This window comes from Andrographis paniculata, unplaced genomic scaffold, assembly GCF_009805555.1.
Source record: "Andrographis paniculata isolate CXL003 unplaced genomic scaffold, ASM980555v1 Contig52END, whole genome shotgun sequence".
Lineage (NCBI taxonomy): Eukaryota > Viridiplantae > Streptophyta > Magnoliopsida > Lamiales > Acanthaceae > Andrographis > Andrographis paniculata.
In genome coordinates, this window is record NW_026137587.1 from 6,884,058 (window position 1) to 6,905,715 (window position 21,658).

At 32.6% G+C, this 21,658-nt stretch overlaps 3 protein-coding genes and 1 long non-coding RNA gene across 4 annotated transcripts; 1 reads left to right on the plus strand and 3 right to left on the minus strand.

Annotated features, from left to right (window-relative positions):
* Positions 1-62: 62 nt before the first annotated feature.
* On the minus strand, positions 63-2,098 carry LOC127254122 (probable amino acid permease 7). Its single transcript, XM_051279029.1, has 5 exons — positions 1,825-2,098; positions 1,571-1,664; positions 1,264-1,478; positions 1,039-1,172; positions 63-962 (listed from the first exon to the last, which is right to left on the minus strand). Exons 1-5 carry the CDS (start codon positions 2,096-2,098, stop codon positions 345-347), a joined length of 1,335 nt encoding a protein of 444 aa, XP_051134986.1. The 3' UTR covers positions 63-344.
* LOC127254127 (uncharacterized) lies at positions 1,281-4,024 on the plus strand. Its single transcript, XR_007839407.1, has 4 exons — positions 1,281-1,362; positions 1,565-1,679; positions 1,843-3,823; positions 3,920-4,024. It is a non-coding gene; the product is annotated as an uncharacterized LOC127254127 (long non-coding RNA).
* On the minus strand, positions 2,802-4,777 carry LOC127254121 (probable amino acid permease 7). Its single transcript, XM_051279028.1, has 6 exons — positions 4,645-4,777; positions 4,243-4,573; positions 3,943-4,157; positions 3,718-3,851; positions 3,336-3,563; positions 2,802-3,212 (listed from the first exon to the last, which is right to left on the minus strand). Exons 1-6 carry the CDS (start codon positions 4,769-4,771, stop codon positions 2,802-2,804), a joined length of 1,446 nt encoding a protein of 481 aa, XP_051134985.1. The 5' UTR covers positions 4,772-4,777.
* A 546-nt stretch (positions 4,778-5,323) lies between these two features.
* LOC127254505 (uncharacterized) lies at positions 5,324-11,099 on the minus strand. Its single transcript, XM_051279636.1, has 7 exons — positions 9,136-11,099; positions 8,171-8,261; positions 7,008-7,165; positions 6,861-6,912; positions 6,699-6,781; positions 6,516-6,609; positions 5,324-6,422 (listed from the first exon to the last, which is right to left on the minus strand). The coding sequence occupies exons 1-7, from the start codon at positions 10,771-10,773 to the stop codon at positions 5,830-5,832; spliced, it is 2,709 nt and encodes a 902-aa protein (XP_051135593.1). The 5' UTR covers positions 10,774-11,099; the 3' UTR covers positions 5,324-5,829.
* Positions 11,100-21,658: the final 10,559 nt, after the last annotated feature.

Consider the following 21,658-nt stretch of genomic DNA (forward strand, 5'->3'; position numbering starts at 1 on the left):
ACGTGAAGGGCATGGTTGATGTCACCCCCCCTCATGTTTCCTGCTTGCTGCTTCTCTTTGTCATATATGCTAAAGTAATCATTCTTGACATACATTGCAAAGGCTTCCTGCAAGAGGGTCTGGTCGGAATTTAATCATATCATATACACACACATTCTCTCTCTCTATATATATATGTATGTATTTGTATGTACAGCTTACTCGACTCTTGCAAGGATATGTTGTTACGTCTGTTTCTCTCGTCACAATGATCGTCTCACCTAAAATCTATTTATTTATTTATTCTTGGAGAATTCTATGCGCATTTTTAGATAACACAGCGCGAGCTAAAACATTTCTTGATTTCAGCTGAACCGAGCTGCAATGAGGCTTTTAATGGAGCCAACAAAGGCAAAGAGAATGACAGCCAATGTTACAAAGCTGTAGATTCGAAGAAGGATGGCTTTCCTCGTCCGAGGAGCGATATTCTTCTGCGCCAGATACATCTCCACCGGGAAATACACAACCACCGGCCAGAAGTTGACTGCGCCTGCGACTCCCACAACTTGGTTGAAGTAAGGGAAAAGCATCGAGAACCCTGTTGTTAATCCGACGTAAGAAGTTCTAAGGCACAGCCTCATGAGATTCAGTCGCAGGCCCGGCATTTGCTTCAGCTGGCCGTGAACAAATGCACTGTTGGGGTACTTCTCAGTAAAGAACTTCTCGATGCTTGCGTACATAGGCTGAGTGAACACCTGGTACCCTCCCACAAGATGCAGGACGACGCAGACATTGGCAAAGTCGACGAGCCAGTAGGGCTCGTAGAACCCAAAGCCACTCAGGAGGTTCCCGGGAGTGAAGTTACCAAAAGCTGCATAGCTGAATCCTCCACAGCATAAGTTGAAGAACAATGTGATGCAAACTGCCATTATCGATGCCTTCTTCATGGTGACCTTCTCGACCGGGTAAGGCTTGAGTGTATCCTTCGAACATAATGCTTGACTATTAGTTTTTCGCCATTGCTTACATTATGCAGTGCAGATATAGAAATGTGCTCACCATTATTTCCAGGAATATAACCGAGAACGGGAAAGCGAAAGCAATGTCCCCAAGTGCCTGAGAGACCAACCATACTTTATTTTCAGCGTGAACAACCGGCATTCCTGAGATGCTCCCTTTTATTTCTCCATTTTCTGTGGCGAAACCAGTTCAGGAAGGTTAGAACAAGTCCGAGTTATTCTCATCGCATTTGTCTTCGAATTCTAGTCATGTATACATACATACCTATGACTTTGGCCAGACCAAGCCCTGTACCGATGCTGGCATAGGCGAAGGACATGATTGCTGCTGTGACGGAGAGCCACTCGGTGTTCCGGAAATCAGGTATTTGAGACACAAACACTTGGATGAGTCCAAATATAAGCATGTAGTAGGTGTTACCATAGTTGCAAGAAGCTTCATGCCCTAGCTTATGGTAGCAGTTTGATTTTTGAATTGCTCTGCTCCATTTGAAAGAATTATTACTTTTCTTGCTGGCTATTGAGTGACAATTGATTCCATTAACATGCAATGTACAAAGCTGCAGAAATACCTCATGCTTAGGGAGGATGTAATAGTGTAGACAATGCCCAGCTTGATGAAATTTATCCGAACAATAACACCACACACATATGCATTCTTCTTCCCTGGATACAATACAGGTAGAGCTGTAATTTGAGTCAAGTTAAATCGAATATCTTTTCTGAAAAGTTGCCTCGAATTTTTTTATCAAGATCGTGCCCTTTTGCACTCAGTTCATATATAATGGAATCCAAATTAAGATTTGCATATTTATTTTGCACTTACCAAGAATCCTGTGGACAGCATCCAGGTATGACCCATTTCTGTACAACACGCCAGTGTTGGGATCACTCCATTTGTAGCAATTGCAGAGTAGAAGGGCGGAGGCTAGGGTAACCGATGAGAATGCGAGCATGGTGAAGGGGCCGGCAATCCATCCGAGCTGGGACAAGCTCCATCCCAACGTCAGCACGCCGGATCCGATCACGGCGGTGATGATGTGGGCCAGAGCAGTCCACACGGTGCCTGATCGCTCGCCGGGAATAGGATGATCACACATATCCCCCAAATCACAAGGAGGCTGGGTCACTGCCTGAGCTGTAAATCAAGGTATGTGACTTCTGAACTAGAACCTACTTAATGCACTGATTTCATGCCACGATTACGCTGATCAAGAACAGGGAATGGGTAATTGGGGATTTGTTTTTAACTTTAGTGATGATAATTGAATTAGAAATAAAGATGGGGAAAATGTAAAAGACATGATTGTGTTTTCACAGGGACAGAGTTGGAGGATGTTGGGCTAATAGAGGGTTTGCTCATCACGGTTAAAAAAGGAACCCTAGAATGATTTGCAGACAAGTAATTAGAGCAGAAGACTTCTTGGTAGTAATGGAGAATTGGACTAACCTCTTCTGTATGAATGAAGCAGCATAATTTGAGAAGACATGATGTACTTACAGAAGAAGAAGAAAAAGGAAAATAGTTAAATGAATAGTGATGAGTTCGGGGGGTGCCTATGCTGCTGTTATTTTTATTTCCATGGCAGGACACAGACTATAGTGACGTTAAAGGGACTTACTCGGGACTAACAATGTTTGACCTCTAGAATCTGTAGTGTAGGAGATATTTGTCTGACATTAAGATATTTTTGAATTTATTGGAACCATAGATAGATATATACATTTGTTTAGTATTTGTCCATCCATCCTGACCTGACCTGACCCAATGTTTTTACAATAATTTGTGGTCCGAATGAATGATTATTTAACAGGACCAAAAAGTGCAGCTATGACCCCTTCAACAGATCCCACAAAAGCAAACAATGCTATCACAAAACACCCAAAGCTAAAACCCCTTAGGACAAGCCACTCCGTTGTCCAGGCTTCAATCCCTTTCCTCCTCAGACACATCTCCACTGGAAAATATATGGCTAAGGGCCAGAAAGATAGTGCCCCAAGAATTCCCAAAACCTCATTGAAGAAAGGAAAAATTACTGCAATAGCAGTTCCTGAGGCAACATAAGCTGTCCTGAAACATACCCTCTGAAGGCTTATCTTCAGATCAGGCAACAATGGCAGTTTTAGAATGTAGGTTTTGGTTACAAATGAGTTGTCCGGGAAATGCTCCCCCATCCAGTTTTCGGCTGCTGCAAATAGCGGCTGAGAATACACCTGAAGAGAGGGTCGAAAAAGGGTAGTATTGAATAATGAACTGATTAAGCTTAATCGAACCTTGTTCAGCTTATAGTGTAAAGTAACATCAGTGTAGATATGATCTTGGACATACATACATACCTGGTAGCCTCCGACTAAGTGGAGGACGATGCATGCATTGGCAAAGTCGATGAGCCAGTAGGGCTCGTAGAAGCCAAAACCTGTCAAGATATTACCGGGCGTTTGATCGCCAAATGCTGCATACCCAAAGCCTCCACAGCCAAGATAGTAAAACGTTGTGAGAGCAATAGATATTACTGATGCTCGCTTCATAGTCCTGTTCTCAGGTGGCGGAGATTTCAACGTATCCTTCAAGAAAAAACAACCACAAGTGTGCACGACCGGTTCCAAGATTGTAAGTTTTCTTTATGTAAGAATTAGACCTGTTATAGTTCTTCCAAAACTTGTTGTTTTATCGTTCCCATCGACTCTACAATGTGAAAGAAAATCTATTGCTGTTTACCTGTATAGCAAGGACAAGGACGGAAAAAGGATAGGCGAAAGCAATGTCGCCTACTGCCTGAGAAACCAGCCATAGCTTCTGACTGCCGGGAGAATCCATAACTCCAGTAATGCTTCCCTTAATAACTCCATCACCTGTTGCAGATTTTTTGATATGCATACATATTATATATATATATATATATATGTGTGTGTATGTTAAGAAGAAAGAGGATGGATGATGCACCAATGGCTTTGGAAGCGCCTAATCCGAGCCCAATGGAGGCATAAGAGAAGGACATAACCGCAGCAACGGAGGATAGCCACTCCATGCTGTGGAAATTGGGTATCTGCGAGACGAATATTTGAAGGATGCCAAATATGAGCATATAGGTTTTGTCATCATTTTCGCAAGGCGCGGCATGGCCATTATAGTGGTAGCAGTTCGACCTCTGTATCGCACTGTAAGTAAGATCCCAAAGTGAAGATGGAGGATTAGGAAGCATATATGAAATGATATGATATGATATGATAGTAATAGGAATACCTGAAGCAAAGAGCAGAAGTGATGGTATAAGCAACTGCTGACCCGTAGTAGCTGATCTGAACAAGCAAACCACACAACCATGCTTGCTTCTTACCTAAGATGAGGGTGACAGCCTTGACATAACTGGTGTTCCTAAGAGGCCCGGATTCCGGGTCGGGAAAGCGATAACAGTCGGCAGTGAGGAAAGCTGAGGCAACTGTGATCACAGCGAAGAACAGTATGCACAAAGGCCCGAGAATCCAGCCCAGCTGCGCTATGCTCCACGGCAGCGACAGCACGCCGGAGCCGATCACACCGGTGATTATGTGAGCCCCCGCCGTCCATGTCGTCCCTGCAAAATCACAATCATAAATGATGAAAACTGAGAGAGAGATGATGAAAGCAACACAGAAGAACATATACCAGTTCTTTTGGTGGGAATGGAGTTTGAATGGTGAATATCTGTGGTCGTAACAAGTGGGTGTAGTAGTAGGGACGGATATTGGTTCTTGTTGGAATCTGAGTCTGAATCTGATGTTGATGTTCTCATACTCTCTGTCTGTCTTTCTTTTCAGGGGGAAGGAGAAGAAGAAGAAGAAGAAGAAGAAGAAGAAAGGGAAGGCGAAGAAAGCAAGGCGCCGTGGATTATAGAGGATAGATGATAGGATGCTTCTTGTAAATCACTTTGGTATAATTTATTAGCCGTGGTATTATTTTTATTTACTTATATATATATATAAGTCTCAATCATGGAAGCTGCCGTCACCATTGACACTGACTGGATGAAAAGCAGCAACATAAGGTCCATTTCGCCCCCTTCTTCTTCTTCTTCTTATTATTATTATTATTATAATTATTATGGAGTACTAATTTACAGAAACACGAAAATATATAATAATAATAATAGATGGATGTGCGTGTGGAAGTGTGAAAGGGAGAGTGAATTTAAGGCATGGGGAGAGAGAGAGAGAGGGGGGGTGGCTTTATATATTCATCTAACCATAAGAACTTCCCAGATTGCAAAACAAAACAAAAACAATCGGCTAAATACAAATACAGATTTGCATTTTGCTTCAGCTAGTGCTAGAATAGAATAGGATAGGATACAAATGGAAATTTCCTCCTCAATGAAATTGAATGAATTGATAAAAGAATTTTGGTGAGAGATTACAATGCTTCTCTCCTTCCTCCTCATCCCCGTGGTACTCGTAACTCTACATTCACAACCCTCATCCCAAAAAAAACAAAAAAGACCAATTACAGTAATCAAATCCATTTCTAACCCAACCCAACAATGCTATGCTTTAGCACCTTCTTTTTACTTCCCACCCCACCCCATCGATCAAATTTTTCACCAGCGCCGTCGGCAACGATCCTTGTCCGACCAGCACGAGCACAAGAAGAGAAAAAAAAAACGACGTAAAGAGAGAGAAACTAGCTAATATTACAACCTCTCCACACCTGTACAGATTTCGCCAGCTCCGGGCACAAGGAGTGCGTGCGTGTTTGCTTGCTTGCTTGTTCGCTCTTAGAGTCAATTGGGCATTCAGATCCGTGCGGGCAACCCAAAATTTGCTTGCTTGTTCGCTCTTAGAGTCAATTGGGCATTCAGATCCGTGCGGGCAACCCAAAATTTTGGTAGGTCCTGATCTCGCCGCGAAGGCCAGCAGTCACGATGACCATACCCCAGGCAGACCTGTTCTGGAATATCATCCCATTCGAGTAATCCACACTGACCTGAGGGCTCCGGTTCTTAGTGGCCGAAAGTAGTTTTTCCTCCGGCCATGTTACCGAGATTCTATCAAAGAGGTAGCCATTTGTTGCGCTGGAAAGTGTACCGTTGATCGGGCTACTATTACTGCACCCAAATGGGAGCGGCGAGCCTTCACTGCCAGTGGCTTCTTCGACTGGGGTTGTAGGATGGTTCTCGGCTACAACATCATCGACAGAGCAGGTTTGCCCTCTGACAAATGTGTCTTGGAATGCTTCGGATGAGAGGCCTGGCCAAGGGATTGCTACGGATACGTCTTGACAATGGAAGAGCTCGTAGGACTGAGTCACTGTCACGCCTTTACTTCTATTTGGATGGGACGCACCTTCATGCCTCCAGATGTACACGTAAGAATCTTCACTGGCAGAGATGACATATTTGCCGTTGGAAGTAAGGGAGGCGGAAATCTGGCTGTTCGTGTTACGAAATCCTGTGGAAGATTCCGCGCACAGCTTTATCAAACATCAAGTTCTTGTAAATTGTTTAGCAGGTGAAGGATATTGTTTAAATAGTTTCAAACTACCTTTGTACTTATGAACTAGTTCGACGCCATCTATGACTCGGATCCGCGAATCAGCAGATGTGACCAGCACTTCTGAAGTACTTCCAGGTGCAAACTGCGCCATCGAAACTATCAGAAACAGTAAGACAAGTGGAACAAGGGATCGATCATCGCCTGTGAGAAATGGCCGACGAACAAGTTTACCTGGAAACCAGTTATTTTCTTCAGATGAGACTTTTTCTTCTTGTTCTGCAGATTAATCTGGCTTTTCTGCAGCAATTTATTTTCTGGAAACATGTGTTTGCATTGTAAGTTGATATTCAATGGCGAATATTCTTACTTCTTAATAAAGCTTTTAAACATTACCTGTTGTGTTGTATAGGCGACAGCTACCCTTATACGAACCAACTAGCGCCCCCTACAAAGATTTTACAAAACAACGCTCGAATCAAGAATAATTTCATTAAATTAAAAGCAACAGGCTTCTGTTTTATATATATATCAATGACTAACCTGCCCATCCGGTGTGTAGCAAGCTGCAGTGACCATCTCATGCAGATCATTCCAATCAACAACTTGACGATCGGGAATGCTCCATATCCGCACCTTGGCATCTAGGGATCCACTGATGAAGTATCTATCATCGACTGGATTAAACTGGATGCAGGTTACTGTATAAGGAAAATCCAGAGAACTGATTAATATATAGATTCATATTATCATTCTATTAGTATATTAAAAATGCAAAACTCAAGCAATATCTAGAATACATAGGTTAATATAGGAATGCAAATAATCACAGCAGATCAATAAGAAGTGCCCTATATAAGTTCAGAAAGTTACATTTAATCTATTAATGCAGCGAATAAACTCCTTGCACCATCAACAAAAGATGCCAGCGAGCAATTTCACTCCCTTGCCATGATTTTGCCTATATCGACACTCTGTTGTAATCAATATTATCAAGTGACCATAACCCCCAACCTATTAGTTGACCTCCTCACGGGCAACAAGAATAATGGCTCCAATATTTGTATACTTGTGGTTAAAATAAATTTAGGACTTAAGACAGATTTATAACTGTTTTCCATTAACAAATTGTTACTGTGATGTTCGAAAGCCTAACAAGGAATGCATGCATGTAATGTTGAATACAAAATAAACTAGCCATGATCAGCACAGAGAACCTCGAATGAGATTCCTACGATACACCTATCTGGAACAGGTCTTTATCTTATTAATTCAAGTTTATAATTTCAGGATGCAGCTTATCATTTAATCAACCCTTCAATGGTATTTTCCAAGAACCACTTGCAATCAATCAATCCTTCCCATCTGTTTTTTATCTTGTCCTTCATCACGCTAAAGTCTTTCCAAAGACCCTTCAAATAAACCTTTGGCCGTCAACTATTCCTAGTGGCATTTTGCAAACACCCATAAACCCTTCCAAAAAGCCATTTCACCTAACAGGATTCTAACTTCAGCAGATTTATCAATGCTGACCAGGATGGACCATGTGGAAATAATTAAGCAACTATGAAGATGCATTGCTTAAGGAGAGCACTTGAAATTTGTACGTAAATCAGAAGCTCCAATATCTAGCTCAACATTCACACAAGGATGCTTTCTCTCTAGATGCTAGAAAAAATTCCCGAATGGAGAACCAGGATAGTTACCATAGTCACTGTGTGAAAAAACCTTTAAACAAGTCTTGGTCGACAAATCCCATAGCCGCACTGTTTTGTCCATTGATGATGAAAGCAGTTGCTGAAGAAGACAGAAAAGTGTGAGCAGCTTTCTATTTGAAAAAAAAAAAAAATGAAAACAACAAAAATATATTTCAACCAAATAGCCAGCCAAAAAAATGGAAAAAAATTGACCCAAAAAAGAGCCAAACCATCATAAAAGCAGCATTCCTCATTACATTATCATTACTGTGGAAAGGGATTTGAAAAGGATAAAAGACCACGAATATTGCTATAACACCCGTATATAGATAAGTCACCAGAGCATGATACTACAATTTGAATCCGACACGTCACATTTCTTCTCAAAACACATATACTCCAGCGCAACAATTTACACGTGATTTTATATATGCATGCATTTAAGCTATCATAGTTATAGATGCTTAATAGACCTACAGCATAATACTGTTTGAAACTGTTTGGCATTACTATAAAAGTTAGCACATGAACTGTCCAGATTCAGCAACATTTCAATTTCATGAAAGAAAATTATATCACATTTCTTTTGCTAGTTGTAACCATTATCAAAGAGATAATTCTATTGGTTGTGCTCCCTTCTTGATCTCGATTTTGAATAGTTGTACATTGTAAAGTCCATACTCATGGAATGGAAGGGGAAACAACATTACATATTGCTGTCCTCTTATTTCCTTATTTAGTCAAACAATTGTTCTTCAGATTTTCCACCACACAATAATAGATGCAATCCTTAACACAACCTGCTGTTCATTTTATATGAGAAACAATTGCAACACCGGCGCACAGAAATCCTAACAGAGAAAGCAATAGTATAAGCTACAAAAGACGATTTGCATAGTATTGTAGTCTAAGCATTCAAAATGCCTACTTTTCCATGAGTGAAACATCATACTAATGAAAGAGGTGAGACTAACCTGAGACTTGGACCATGAGAGATCCAGCACGACATCTAAGTGTCCTTGAAACGAGCACATAGGCTTCTCCATGAGGCTAAACACCGTCTCGGGCACCAATATCTGTTCAAGACTCACAGACTTTCTACTTATGGATGACCTTCCCCTTCTCTTCTTCTCCAGATGACCGTCTAAATTTGGCGACATTGATGAGGGCTCTGGCGATCCATTGGCCAGAAACAGAAGATTGAGATTCCCTTCTTCCAATTTATCCAAAAGGAAATCCCCCTTTCTTTCTGTTTCCACAACTTGCCACACATGAATCACACAGTCCTCACCGGCACTTGCCAAATATTTACCATCCAAACTAAACTTAATCGCCCAAATCGAGCCTTTGTGTGCCTGTATCTCCTGGCTTTTGTACAGAGCACTAAGCTCTTTGACCGACTTCCCATACTGCCTGACCCGAACTCTCTCAGGCCCATGAAAGGAAACATCCTGGCTGTCATCTGTTGCAGAGCTTGATCTCCTCCCACCCTTCTCAGACGATGTATCCCTCTCGTCGCTACTTCGTCTCTCCTTATGACCTGTAACTGAACTTGCGACATTTTTTATGCTCCTCAACCAACTTCCCCTCTTCTTCATCTTTGACGAACTACCCAAGCTCCCATCAAAACTCGAATCCAAACCTTCCCTGTTCCCATCTTCAACATTTTGTCTCCTCATCAACTCCTGCACTATCGGCGACGTCCCGACACACATCTCAGATGAAAACTCCTCCATCGTTAGCTGGCGCCCGGTTTCGACCTCTTTGATCTTCTCCCATGTTCCATCCTCCCCAACCTCATTCACCACAAACTCCTTCCCATTGTCAAGATTCTTTATCATACACACAGCAGCAGCAGCGACATCATCTGCTACATCCAGCTCCTCAGTCTTCGCATCATGCGATACGCCATTAGCTTTACAATCCATTCTAATCTTCACCTTTGGAGGCAACTGATCGCTGCTGCTCGATCTCTCCATGGGACAATTTTGACCACCGTCTCCGCGATCATCGCCACTATTTACATGAGTTCGTGTCACCGTCGATTGAACGTGGGAAGACTTGGGAGACGAACTGCAATTTCCATCTGACTTCGATCGGAAAATCCCACACACTCTACCGTTGCGATTAATACTATCATCACCATTAATACAATCACTACTATTCTCAAGTATTCTCAATGTATTGTTACGATTACTATGATTGCTATTACTATTATTATTAATATTATTATCACCATCATCATTAGTACTGTAAGATGTCTCACCGAGGGAGGTCAATCGACGGGATGAGAGGGAGAAGGAGAGGGAGGGGTGTTGGCGGATAAGGGCAGGATCGCGAGCCAGCCCCATCTGACGGAGGAGGCGGACGCGGCGCTCCTCCACCGACGACGGCTGGGAGATCCAAACGTCGTAGTTTCGAGACACCCCCAAGGGGAATTTGGGGACGGCTTCGGTCCGGTCGGGGCTGGTGGTCAGATCGAGGACGTCTTCATCGGGGTCGGAATTGGAAGGAGAACCAGAGCAGGAAGTGTTGGCAGAGGAAAGCAGTCGGTCGAGCGAGTCATGGAAACACTCCTCCTCGTCGTCTTCCTCCTTTCCGGCTTTGCTCATCGTATGTATCAATGACCTCCGACTCCGACTCCGCCTCCGCCTCACAATGCCCGATCCATCCGGGCCGGGCCTTGACCCGATAAACTGCCCCCCCTTTCTGGTCACTTATGTACGTACGGATGAAAGTGTGGAGACGGCGCGGCGGCTGCTCGGAGAGCGTGATTGTGTGGGGGAACGCAGAGATCGGACAGTATTGGGACGAGGGGCTATGCCTATATCCTTGGGGGAACTCAGATCCGATGATGAGTTTAGAGAAAGAAATGGAGAGAGAGAGAGAGAGAGAGAGAGAGGTGAAGCAGAGAGAAACTGTCTCGCAGAGAGAGAGAGAGAGAGCGGTGTAGTGTCGTATAGTGGTGTGCTTTTGTTTGCTAGTGAAAGGGGTTTGGGAAACCTTGGGGTCAAATTAGCAATTATTGAAAACTTGATTTTGGGGTTGGATTTTAATTTCTTGAGTACTCGGGGGATGAGTGGGAATAAAGGAAATAAGACATGGTAGGCAGAGATCGAGGGCGAGCATAATAATTGAGTTGGGAGGCTTCTTGTTTCTTTTCGAATTCAATGTAAATGTAAATGTAAATGTAAATGTTTTTGTGGAGCAAATGTTAATTAAATTAGTTTTATATAATATTATATTATATTATATTGTATGGTATTGTATTGTATCGTGTGAATAAAAACAAAACGAATCATCATAATTAGGATCCCTATAATTTGTGGTGTTTTGTTCTTGTTTTTCTACACACCTAAGTGTGTTTTTTGTACTTTTATTTTTTATTTTATTTTATGAAAAATAATAATATTTTATAAAAATTAATTATTAATAAATATTGATAGAAAATTGTAATTGAATTAAATGATGATATTTTTTATTTAAGAAAACAAACAAACAAATACACTCCTTTTTTTTATTCAGTAAATATATTCTATAGTATTAATAAATAAGTATCACATTATCTCATATCAAAACATAAAACATGACTTTTTTTTTATTAAATATAGAGGTTTTTTTTCAAAAAAAAAAACCCAATACATTTCTGAAATATATATATTATACTGATTATTTTATATTATCTATACAATTTTCTATATTTCATATTATAAACAAAATATGTTGTAAATTGTGTTTTTTGGGATTTGAATTTAGATGTTAAATTAAAATAATTTTTTGATGCGATATAAATAAATATTAATGTGATATTTTTAATAAAAAATAATAATAATATTCTTTTAGTATATCATAAGAAATAAAAAATGAGTTTAATTTTGATATTTTTTAAATAAAATAATAGTAAAATTTTGCAAAATCCTTAAAATATAATGCGAGAACAAGTCCAACCCCTAGACTACTAGGATCTTTATGTTATATTTTTCCTAATTAAAAGTATTGTTTTTATTATTTTCATCGGTCTCACGTAAAAATATTTATTATTTATTATAATAAAAGTAAATATTCACTAATATTAAAATACTTTTTTAATATTTATTTAAATTATAAATATATTATTATACATAAAATATAAATGACAAAAATATCAAAATTATTTTACATAATTTCACTAATTAATGAAATATTATTATTTTTAAATTTATTACAAAAACAGACTACTTTGAATGTTAGTATAAAACAAGGACAAGTGTCTATCTTGTAAAGATATTAAAATGATATTTTGGACGGCTGATATTTCTTTTCTTATTTACCTACTTGAGAATTTATATTTTAAATTCGTAATTTTCTAGATAAAGTAATTTGTTTAGTTTTATTGTGATTTACTTTCATTTTGTTTGGATAATTCGAATAATTACTACTTAAAAGGTTTCAAATTTTTATTAGAATTTTTTAAATGTTGTAGCACATGCATATACATTTATACATGTTCTTAGTCGCAATGGATTAAGTATGACAAAAAAAAAAAAACCCAGATCGAAAGTTGTTTCTCTTGAAAAATTTTACTATATATTATTTTTTATTTTTTTAATAGCAATTTGAGTGGATTAGCATGGTTTGAAAAAACAAAAATAAAAATAGTACTCCCTTCCTCCGTGTCAAACACTGTGCAACATTTGTGTTTGGCACGAGAATTTAGGTGGGGAGTATTAAGTATAGTAATTTGAGATAATTTGAATATTAAGTGATGTGATTGGAGAGAGAAATGATTATTTATTTTTTTATTTGAGTGATGTGATGGGATAAAGTGAAGTGTATATTAATATATGTATAAAAATATTATTAATTATTTCTAAATTTGAAAATATTGCAGCAAGTTTGGGACAAACAAAAAAAAATATTGCAAAATATTTGAGACGGAGGGAGTACTTAAATGGATTTATTATTTTGACTTTTATACATTTATTAAAAACATAAACTATATAAAAATAAATAAATAAATAAAATCAAAATAGGGTAAAGTGATGCGCAATCAACTTAAGTAGTTTGAGAGCGCAATGTGGCCAAAAAGAAAACATGGCATCAGCAAATTAATGAAAAGTCAAGTAAATATTACTCCCTCTGCCTAAATAAGGTGCAATATTTGTTTTGGGCACGAATTTTCAGGTAAATAGTATTAAGTAGTATAAGTTAAAAATTAGGTGATATCATAGAGAAAAAAAAATATATTTTATTTTTTTATTTGGGTGATGTGATGGGATAAAGTGTGAAGTAGAGATTAAATATAATTAATTATTTCATATTTTGAAAATATTTTGCAGGATGTTTGAGACATACCAAAAAAGAAATATTGCACAATTTTTGGGACTGAGGGAGTACTAATTGGCACCCAAATTAGTATTATTATATTGTATAAATTTATAATTTTATAATATATATATGCCCGGACAAACATATATATTTTTGTTTTACATAGATATATGATATTTTGTTCTGATTGTCTAATTTTTTTATTATTAATTTTTAAGAAGAATAATTGTTAGATATAATACTTTTTTAAAAAAAACAAATAATAATAAAATAATTAAAAATACAAAGAAAAAAAAAACAAGCCTAATATTTTAAAATTGAACATGTTTAAGATTAAATTGTTGTTAAATGTAAAGTTTGCAAAGAAGAATTGAAATATTGTAAGGTTTACATTTTATTTTACTATTTCAAAAATAAATTTCCCAAAAAAATATTAAATAAAATTTTATGTTTTTTATTCATTATATTAAACTAAAATTTTAAAATATCACATCAAAAAATTAATTCTGTCCAAAATTTTATTATTAAAAAAATGAAAATTCCAGAACAAACACATTTTTTTTTATTATAAAGTTAAATAGTACTCCCTCCGTCCTAATACAATAGTTTTGTTTATCATTTTTGTCCGTCCTAAAATAATAATCTTATTTTCATAAATAACCATATCACCATAAAACTACCCTTACTTTTTTATTTTTATTACACAATTTCCACTACTTTTTACACTAATACATCCACAAGGACAAAAAAGTCTTTTACTTATACTTTTTACCGACTATCAATATAATATATAATATTTTTTAAATCTCGTACTCAATCCAATTAAAACTATAGTTCTGAAACAGAGAAAATAATATTTTTAAAATATATAAAGAGAGTGTGTTTATGTAATTTTTATTTTTTTTTTACATGATTCTCTTCCCAATTATTATTAAGAAAACAATATATATATATGCACTCACATAATATATAATATATGTTCAAGTTTTTCTCATACCCGACATATAAAAAAAAAAAAAAAAACATCAAACAAACACAAACATAAATTCAATTTTTTTTATTTTTTTTTAATAATAATTTCAAAATGTAAGGTTTAAAAAAGCATATCTAATTATCTCTTATTATAATTTATACAAACCAGTTGCTCTTTTTTTCTAGCATTATTTTTCGATTATAATTCTCAAAAAATAATAATAAAAATAAATACAAAATATTTTATACGTATAATTATTCATACCGCACATAAAATCATCTAATCTAAAAACGATAGTGAAGTAAGGCAGTGTTTGTTTGTTCAATAGTTACTATTATTTCGGAAACCAGAGCAATTTAAAGTACAGAGAGCACTTTTCTTTAGTGGAATGTAATAATAGACGCCATGTTGTTTAGTAAACTACCAAAATTAAAAGTGCATTACATGCAAATTATGGAATATTTTATTTCAAAGGTGGTTAATATTGTGATATTCAACAAAATTCCATTTTTATTTGAGCTAAGATGTCTAAAATATTTGCAGTTTTTTTATTATTATTTTTTTTAATCCCTAACAATAAAAAAAAAATACAAAACTATCATAAGTTACAAAAAAAAAAAGAAAAGAATAGAAGCTATTAAAATTATAATACATAGAAAATCATTTCAAAATAAAAAAATAAAAAAATATATATATTGAGATGGAAATGGAAATGGAAATAGTATCATGTTAGAAGGGAAGTAACACGCTATTTTATTTCATTTTCTTACTATTAAATTCTCAATGATTTTTCATAAAATTTCTTATAAAAAATTATATGAAAATACTATTTTAAGAAAGAAAAAAAATCAAATTCAAAATCCAAAACAATTACCTCATTTTTTTAATAAATAAAATAAAAATTCAACTCTCATAATTTTCATAAAAATATTTTTTAAAAAATCCACAAAATACCAAATCAAAATAATATGTAATCTAAAATTCAAATTAAATATCCAAAACAAAACACACAAAAAAAAAAAATGTCGCTTATAATATAAAATTTTGCCAAAAAATTAACAATAACAAAAAAATAAATTAAAATGAAGAAGCAATATAAAACATACTCCATTCTATTATAAACACGATAAAATAACTTCACATGAAACTTCAAAGAGTACACCCTATATTATTATTTTTTTATTTTTTTTATTATTATTCATTTATAATGAAAATCTTTACTTATATATATATATATATAACATCACACACAACTACTATTTAAACAAAATCACAAAAAAAAAAAAAAAAAGAAGAGAGCACATCCTAAGTTATATAATTAGCCAAACAATTTTAAATACCAACATCAATCAGCTCATTTATTTTAAATTTAATGTAATAAACAAATTGGGTATAAATGATTTAATAATTAGCACTATAATTCAAGAAATTAATATTATGTAAAGTATGTTTACTAATTAAGACAATATAATTACCCCAAAAAACAATTAAAGTGTGACAGGTTACATATGCACACATAAATTATAAGTATAATTTTGTGGCAGTGTCTGCTTTTTATCAGAATGTTTGTCTGTAAACAAAACTTGTTGTGGTTAGAATTCAGGACTCTAAGTTGCCATATTAGTGCACATTTACAAATTGCTATAAATAAACCTCTATTGTCACATGCAACATTTCTATGTGGTCCTATATGAATTAAATTCAATTAATTAATCAATAATAATAATAATAATAATGTATTTTTGGACATGTATATATACAAAAAAAATTAAAAAAAAAATAGCCTCTTTAAGATATTCATATAAGTAGTTGGCTCGTTACAACGCATATATATATATATATTGAAAATTGAATTCTTACTTTGATTTTATTCCAAATTTTGTTTTGAACACCGAAAAAAAAAAAAAAAAAAAGGAAAAAGGTATAAGGGTTTTTTTTATTTTTCTTGATAATTTTTTGATAATCGATTTTTCGCTACTCAACTACATTCGGGACTGAATTGAAAAATGTCTTGATGGGTTTCATAAATGCGGATTTATACGTTCGTAAAAAGTGTGGGGCCCACTTAGGCTCGATCTTGATCGGATCGGAGTTGGGTCGTCGGCAATAATTAATGATCGATGGATGGGTGTGTGTGTGTATATTTTGAATGGAACGTATTGGGAGTGAATTTTGCTCTTGTGGTCCAAAACTCCCTCTTCCGTCGTCTCCTTGTGTAAATTGATTTCATGTTTCTTCTTTCACATGTTGGTGTGTGCCTATATATGGGGAAATTCTACCCATCATTTATTTTATTTTATCGAGTTCTAAAAGTTTCGAGGTATTTAAAAATGAATATGAATATGATAGTTTTTGGAAAAGAAAAGCAAAAAATCTAATGTAAAGTAAGTAATGTGTTGATTTTAATATGATATATATATATATATATAGGTAAGCACAATTTCTATATCTAATTGGGGTATCATAATGCTTTGTATTTTGATGAAATTTACAAGTGTATTTTTGGTTATGATTATTATTTTTATTTCGTAAAATATGATATAAAAATACTATTTAAATTAAAATAAAAAATAAAATCTCAAACTCGAGTTGATCAAAACCAAACAATCACTTTGATTTTATAAATTACAGTGAATTTATACTTACAATTCAAGCATAACAAGGCAGTAAAAATAATGCTGGGAAAAGAAATTTTCTCTCTATCTGAACTGAAAGTATTTTTTTTTTTTTATCATTTTTTTTTGTCTTACTTCAAAATATATATTTTTTTCTATTTCAGTAAAAGTGATAATACACTAATGCTAAAATACTTTTATATATATATATAAATTACAAATATATCATTACATATACAATTAATTTATAAATATATTAAAATATTTTACACACTTTTACTAATCAATAAAATACTATTATTTTTTAATTTATTATAAAATTCCAAAAATACCTTATAATAGGAGGGAGTGAATAGTTGTAATGAATTACTACAAGTGAAGCTAAGAGTATTTTGGGCAAAATGAGACACGAAATCTAATGACAAAATCACCATACTGAAGATTCTGTCATGTCCTTATTGACAAAGGACAATGCCCTTTTCAAATGTTAATTTAATTCTAATTCAAATGTATGCAGTAAATAACAATGCCATTTTTATTTTATTTTATTTTTGTTTAAATTTATTATTAAAATAATATATAATAAAATATTTTATAAAAAAAATACTCCTCTGTCCCGTAATAAAGTATCCATTTTTTTATTTTAGTTGTCTCGTAAAAAGTATAATTTTTTTTTAATAACTGTACTATCTACGTAACATTACAAATATCCTTACAACTTACAATATATTACACAAATGTCATTACATTTATATCACACATATTAATATCAATAAGGTTATTTTAGTCATTTCTATTTTATTCCTATTACATCACAATATAATACTGATATTTCTAAAACTACGTGAAAAAAACAAATTGATATATAGTTATGAGATTAAGGGAATATATTTTTTTCGAAAATGCAAAATTCAAATAATAGAATTTGAAGAATTTGAAATTAAAGAAACAAATGCTAGAATTATAAATATCATATACTCCTTTCATATAAATCAATCCTTTATTAATTTTAAATAATAATAATAATAATTAAATCCTAATTTTACACTAATTCTATTTTTAAATTATTATTATTATTATTATTATTATAATAATAGCAAAGTCATGGTATTAAAAATATGGAATTGATATTTAGGCCAATAATGAAGTGTACTTTAATTTCCGATAGCTTGCAAAAATATTATAAAACCGATAAAATAAATGATTTTATTTATTTAAATTAGGAATATTGGTGTTGGGGAATAAATACAATGATAGCAATAGTTTGTGTGATATTTTTGGTTGTTCTTGCATGTATGTATCTATATAATATTGTGTGTTTTATAGTCCACTTGAATATTAGCTAGGATTTATTTATTTAAATATTATTAATTTAATTAAGCAGAACGTGTTAATGATTTAATTTGGTGGGGACATGCCACGTGGGTTGATTCCCAACACTCACGACTTTAATTTTTCATTCACATTAAATAATACTATATTACATATAAATATAAATACTCTACTAGCCTATAATCGTGCTTTACTCTCTAGCGACTTCAACGAAACCACTATAGGAATAGGACTCTACCCTAATCCTAACCCTAACCCTAACCCTAGGACTATTAACTTTCAATTATTATTTGTTATTTTTAGGGTATGTTTGTTATTGTATATTTGTTAGATTTTGATTTTTTTATTTTTTTTTTAAGTGAAATTTGTTGTGGGATAATTTTTTTATGTGAAAATTTGATGTTAAATGTAATAGTTTTAAGGAAACTTGTAAGATTATATAGTGATTTGAAATATATACTGTGGGAATTCACTGTTTCACTTGCATTATTTATTTCAAGTTTTTAAATGTACAATAAATACTAAATAGTACTCCCTCCGTTCTACCTACTATGTCCATATTGCCGTTTATGTCCGTCTTATATCTCATGTCACTTTTTTTTTTTTAAAAAAATGATTACACATTTTAATCTCATTTTAAATTTTTTAAATTAATTAGTTATTTTAATTTTAATTTATAATTACTTATATTATAGAATAATTATTTTTATTAATATATTTTTAATTATTTACTAATTATACTTATCCTAAATTCTCGTGTCTACGACCTAGACATCCAATGTGGGACGAAGGGAGTATAATAATACTTTGCATTCGAATTGTTTGCTATGATTATTATTATTTGACATTATGTTTTCTTTGGTATAATTTTGATTTTTTTTTTTTTTTGTTTTTTCCTTTGCTTCTCGTTTATAATATTTTTATAAATTATATCTAAGGATTAAAAAAAAAAATTAAATTGTGTACATAAACAAGAATTATAAAAATTTAAAGATCCTAAATAAAAATAATAGAAAAAATTAAAATATATTATTATTAAACAAACAAAAATTCAAAACACAACATAATAAGATATTGATTTTAAAGGACATATCCTTTAAAAACATACAAAATAGTTTCCATTGTCCATTAAAATGCTGAAAAATATGAATTAGTTGCTATAAATAATTTTAAATGTATTATATCAAACACATGTTACAATATTTTGGTACCATAACACTTTTTTTTTTTTTCTTTTTTTTTTTTCAGACTATGAATTAATTATAAGATTATTTTTAGTAGACTTTACTCAAATGCCTAAAATGATAACAAATGACACATAAGATATTAAAAATATATATTCATTCCTTATAAAACTATAAAATTAGTAAAAACATGCATAAATATACTAACATCTCAACATTATTAATATATATATATATATAGTTCAACAAAATATATATACCATTATCTAAATATTATTGTTTTTGTATTAAATATCATAAAATTGAAATTAGATGAATTGATGAATAGAATCTCAAATTGAAAATTAATACATCACCCTCGAATCTTGTATAATGTTTATTAATTAATTTAAATCCCATTATCTAAATAATTGTATAAGAATCATATTACATACATAATACATTCATATTAGGTCAAATGCATTTTGTTAATCTATCAAAAGTATATATATATAGGGGTGTGTTCTTTTTGTGAAAAAGACACGTACATTTCCTTAAAAAATTAATATATTACACATATTTATTATTTTTATATTACCTACACAATTACGTATACTTTACATAAAAAAAAAAATTATTCCTTCGAATTCCATTTCACAAAACAAACACAACACACCTATGGATTTTATGCACCATTTTAATTAATATATATATAAGTTGTAATAAATTTTCTACTATAAAATCTTATATATTTAACCTTTAACCATGCAAACCACTTTTAAATGCAATTATAAAATTATTTTATATTCACACATTTGAACATTTTGATATTCTTCATTAATAATATTACTTTTTAAAAAATATCTATTTTTTTTTATTATTATTATTTTAAAATCTTTAAAAAAACTCCAAAACATTCTACCTAAATGGAACTTAATAGTTGGCCTTTAGGCGAGTTTTTTGAATTTCGTAGGGATTTTGAATTTATAACGAGATAATGAGACAATATTAACTTAAATTTTGGGATTTGTGCTAGTTAAAATATATGTTAAAACATTATAAGTTAATAAAAAAATATACATATCATTTTAAGAGAATTTTCCTCTCTCCGTAATTACTTATTACAAAGGAAGTTAAAATAAATTTATCCAATGAAGAGAATACATAACACATATAAATAAAAAATATATATATTTATATATGATTCCCATAACAAAAGATAGATTTTGAATATATATATATATATATATTGAAATAGTACACATAAATAAAAAAAAAAAAAAAGGATAAGTTTAAACAAACAAGAATGTATATTTTTATTTTGCTAAAATAAAAACTAAGTTTTCAAATATATTACAGGTAACAGTTACAGGAACCAAATAAAAAGATTGCAATTTAAAAGTAGATATTTATTTTAATTATAGAAAATGTTTAATGTAGATTTATGAATGAAATGCAGCAGACATGTGGTAGATGTACTAATTATTTCAATTGTGACAGCAATAATCAACATAATAATGAAGAATATACAGTTAGGAAATTTATATTGGAAGAAGAATTATCATTGTGTCATGAAGGTTTATTTAATAATTTGGTATTTACTAATTATTTCAATTGCTTATTTATTAAATTCAGCAACTTACAGATACAGATGCATTAGCTGCTCTATATTTATTTATTTATTCTTATAAGTGTAGCAATATCATAGTAATGATAAATAATTATGGTATTATTTATGCAGAATTAGGAACATTTCATTTCATTCGCTGTATATAAGTATTTTTCAAATATTGACTAATATGTGGCACAGTTTATTGGCATTTAATTCATTATACATTTTATAATAAAATAATATATTGAATATTTTGTATGTTTAAAAGAAAACATAACAAATAATTTTCAGGTAAAAATATTACATAAAAATTAGGGAAAAGAAAATGTTAGAATGGTCATTCTCAAACTTTTTTTATTTTTTATTTTTAAGAAGGCATTTCTCTATCCATGACAATTGGGAATTATGCTTATCTGAGCGGAACAAATTTTTTTAAAAAATATAAGAATTATTTATTATAAATAAAAAGTGTATATTTTTGTGAACAAACAAAAA

What these genes read in the sequence shown, in the direction of transcription:
- LOC127254505 (XM_051279636.1), bottom strand. Translation starts at nt 10,773, where the DNA reads ATGAGCAAAGCCGGAAAGGAGGAAGACGACGAGGAGGAGTGTTTCCAT. An exon ending in TTTTTCACACAGTGACTATG is followed by an intron (nt 7,166 to 8,170) that starts GTAACTATCCTG and finishes TTCCTTATACAG; the next exon opens with TAACCTGCATCCAGTTTAAT. An exon ending in TCGCCTATACAACACAACAG is followed by an intron (nt 6,782 to 6,860) that starts GTAATGTTTAAA and finishes ACATGTTTCCAG; the next exon opens with AAAATAAATTGCTGCAGAAA.
- LOC127254122 (XM_051279029.1), bottom strand. Translation starts at nt 2,098, where the DNA reads ATGTGTGATCATCCTATTCCCGGCGAGCGATCAGGCACCGTGTGGACT. An exon ending in ACATCCTCCCTAAGCATGAG is followed by an intron (nt 1,479 to 1,570) that starts GTATTTCTGCAG and finishes CAAATGGAGCAG; the next exon opens with AGCAATTCAAAAATCAAACT. An exon ending in TGGTCTGGCCAAAGTCATAG is followed by an intron (nt 1,173 to 1,263) that starts GTATGTATGTAT and finishes GTTTCGCCACAG; the next exon opens with AAAATGGAGAAATAAAAGGG.
- LOC127254121 (XM_051279028.1), bottom strand. Translation starts at nt 4,771, where the DNA reads ATGAGAACATCAACATCAGATTCAGACTCAGATTCCAACAAGAACCAA. An exon ending in CATTCCCACCAAAAGAACTG is followed by an intron (nt 4,574 to 4,644) that starts GTATATGTTCTT and finishes GTGATTTTGCAG; the next exon opens with GGACGACATGGACGGCGGGG. An exon ending in AGGCGCTTCCAAAGCCATTG is followed by an intron (nt 3,852 to 3,942) that starts GTGCATCATCCA and finishes AATCTGCAACAG; the next exon opens with GTGATGGAGTTATTAAGGGA.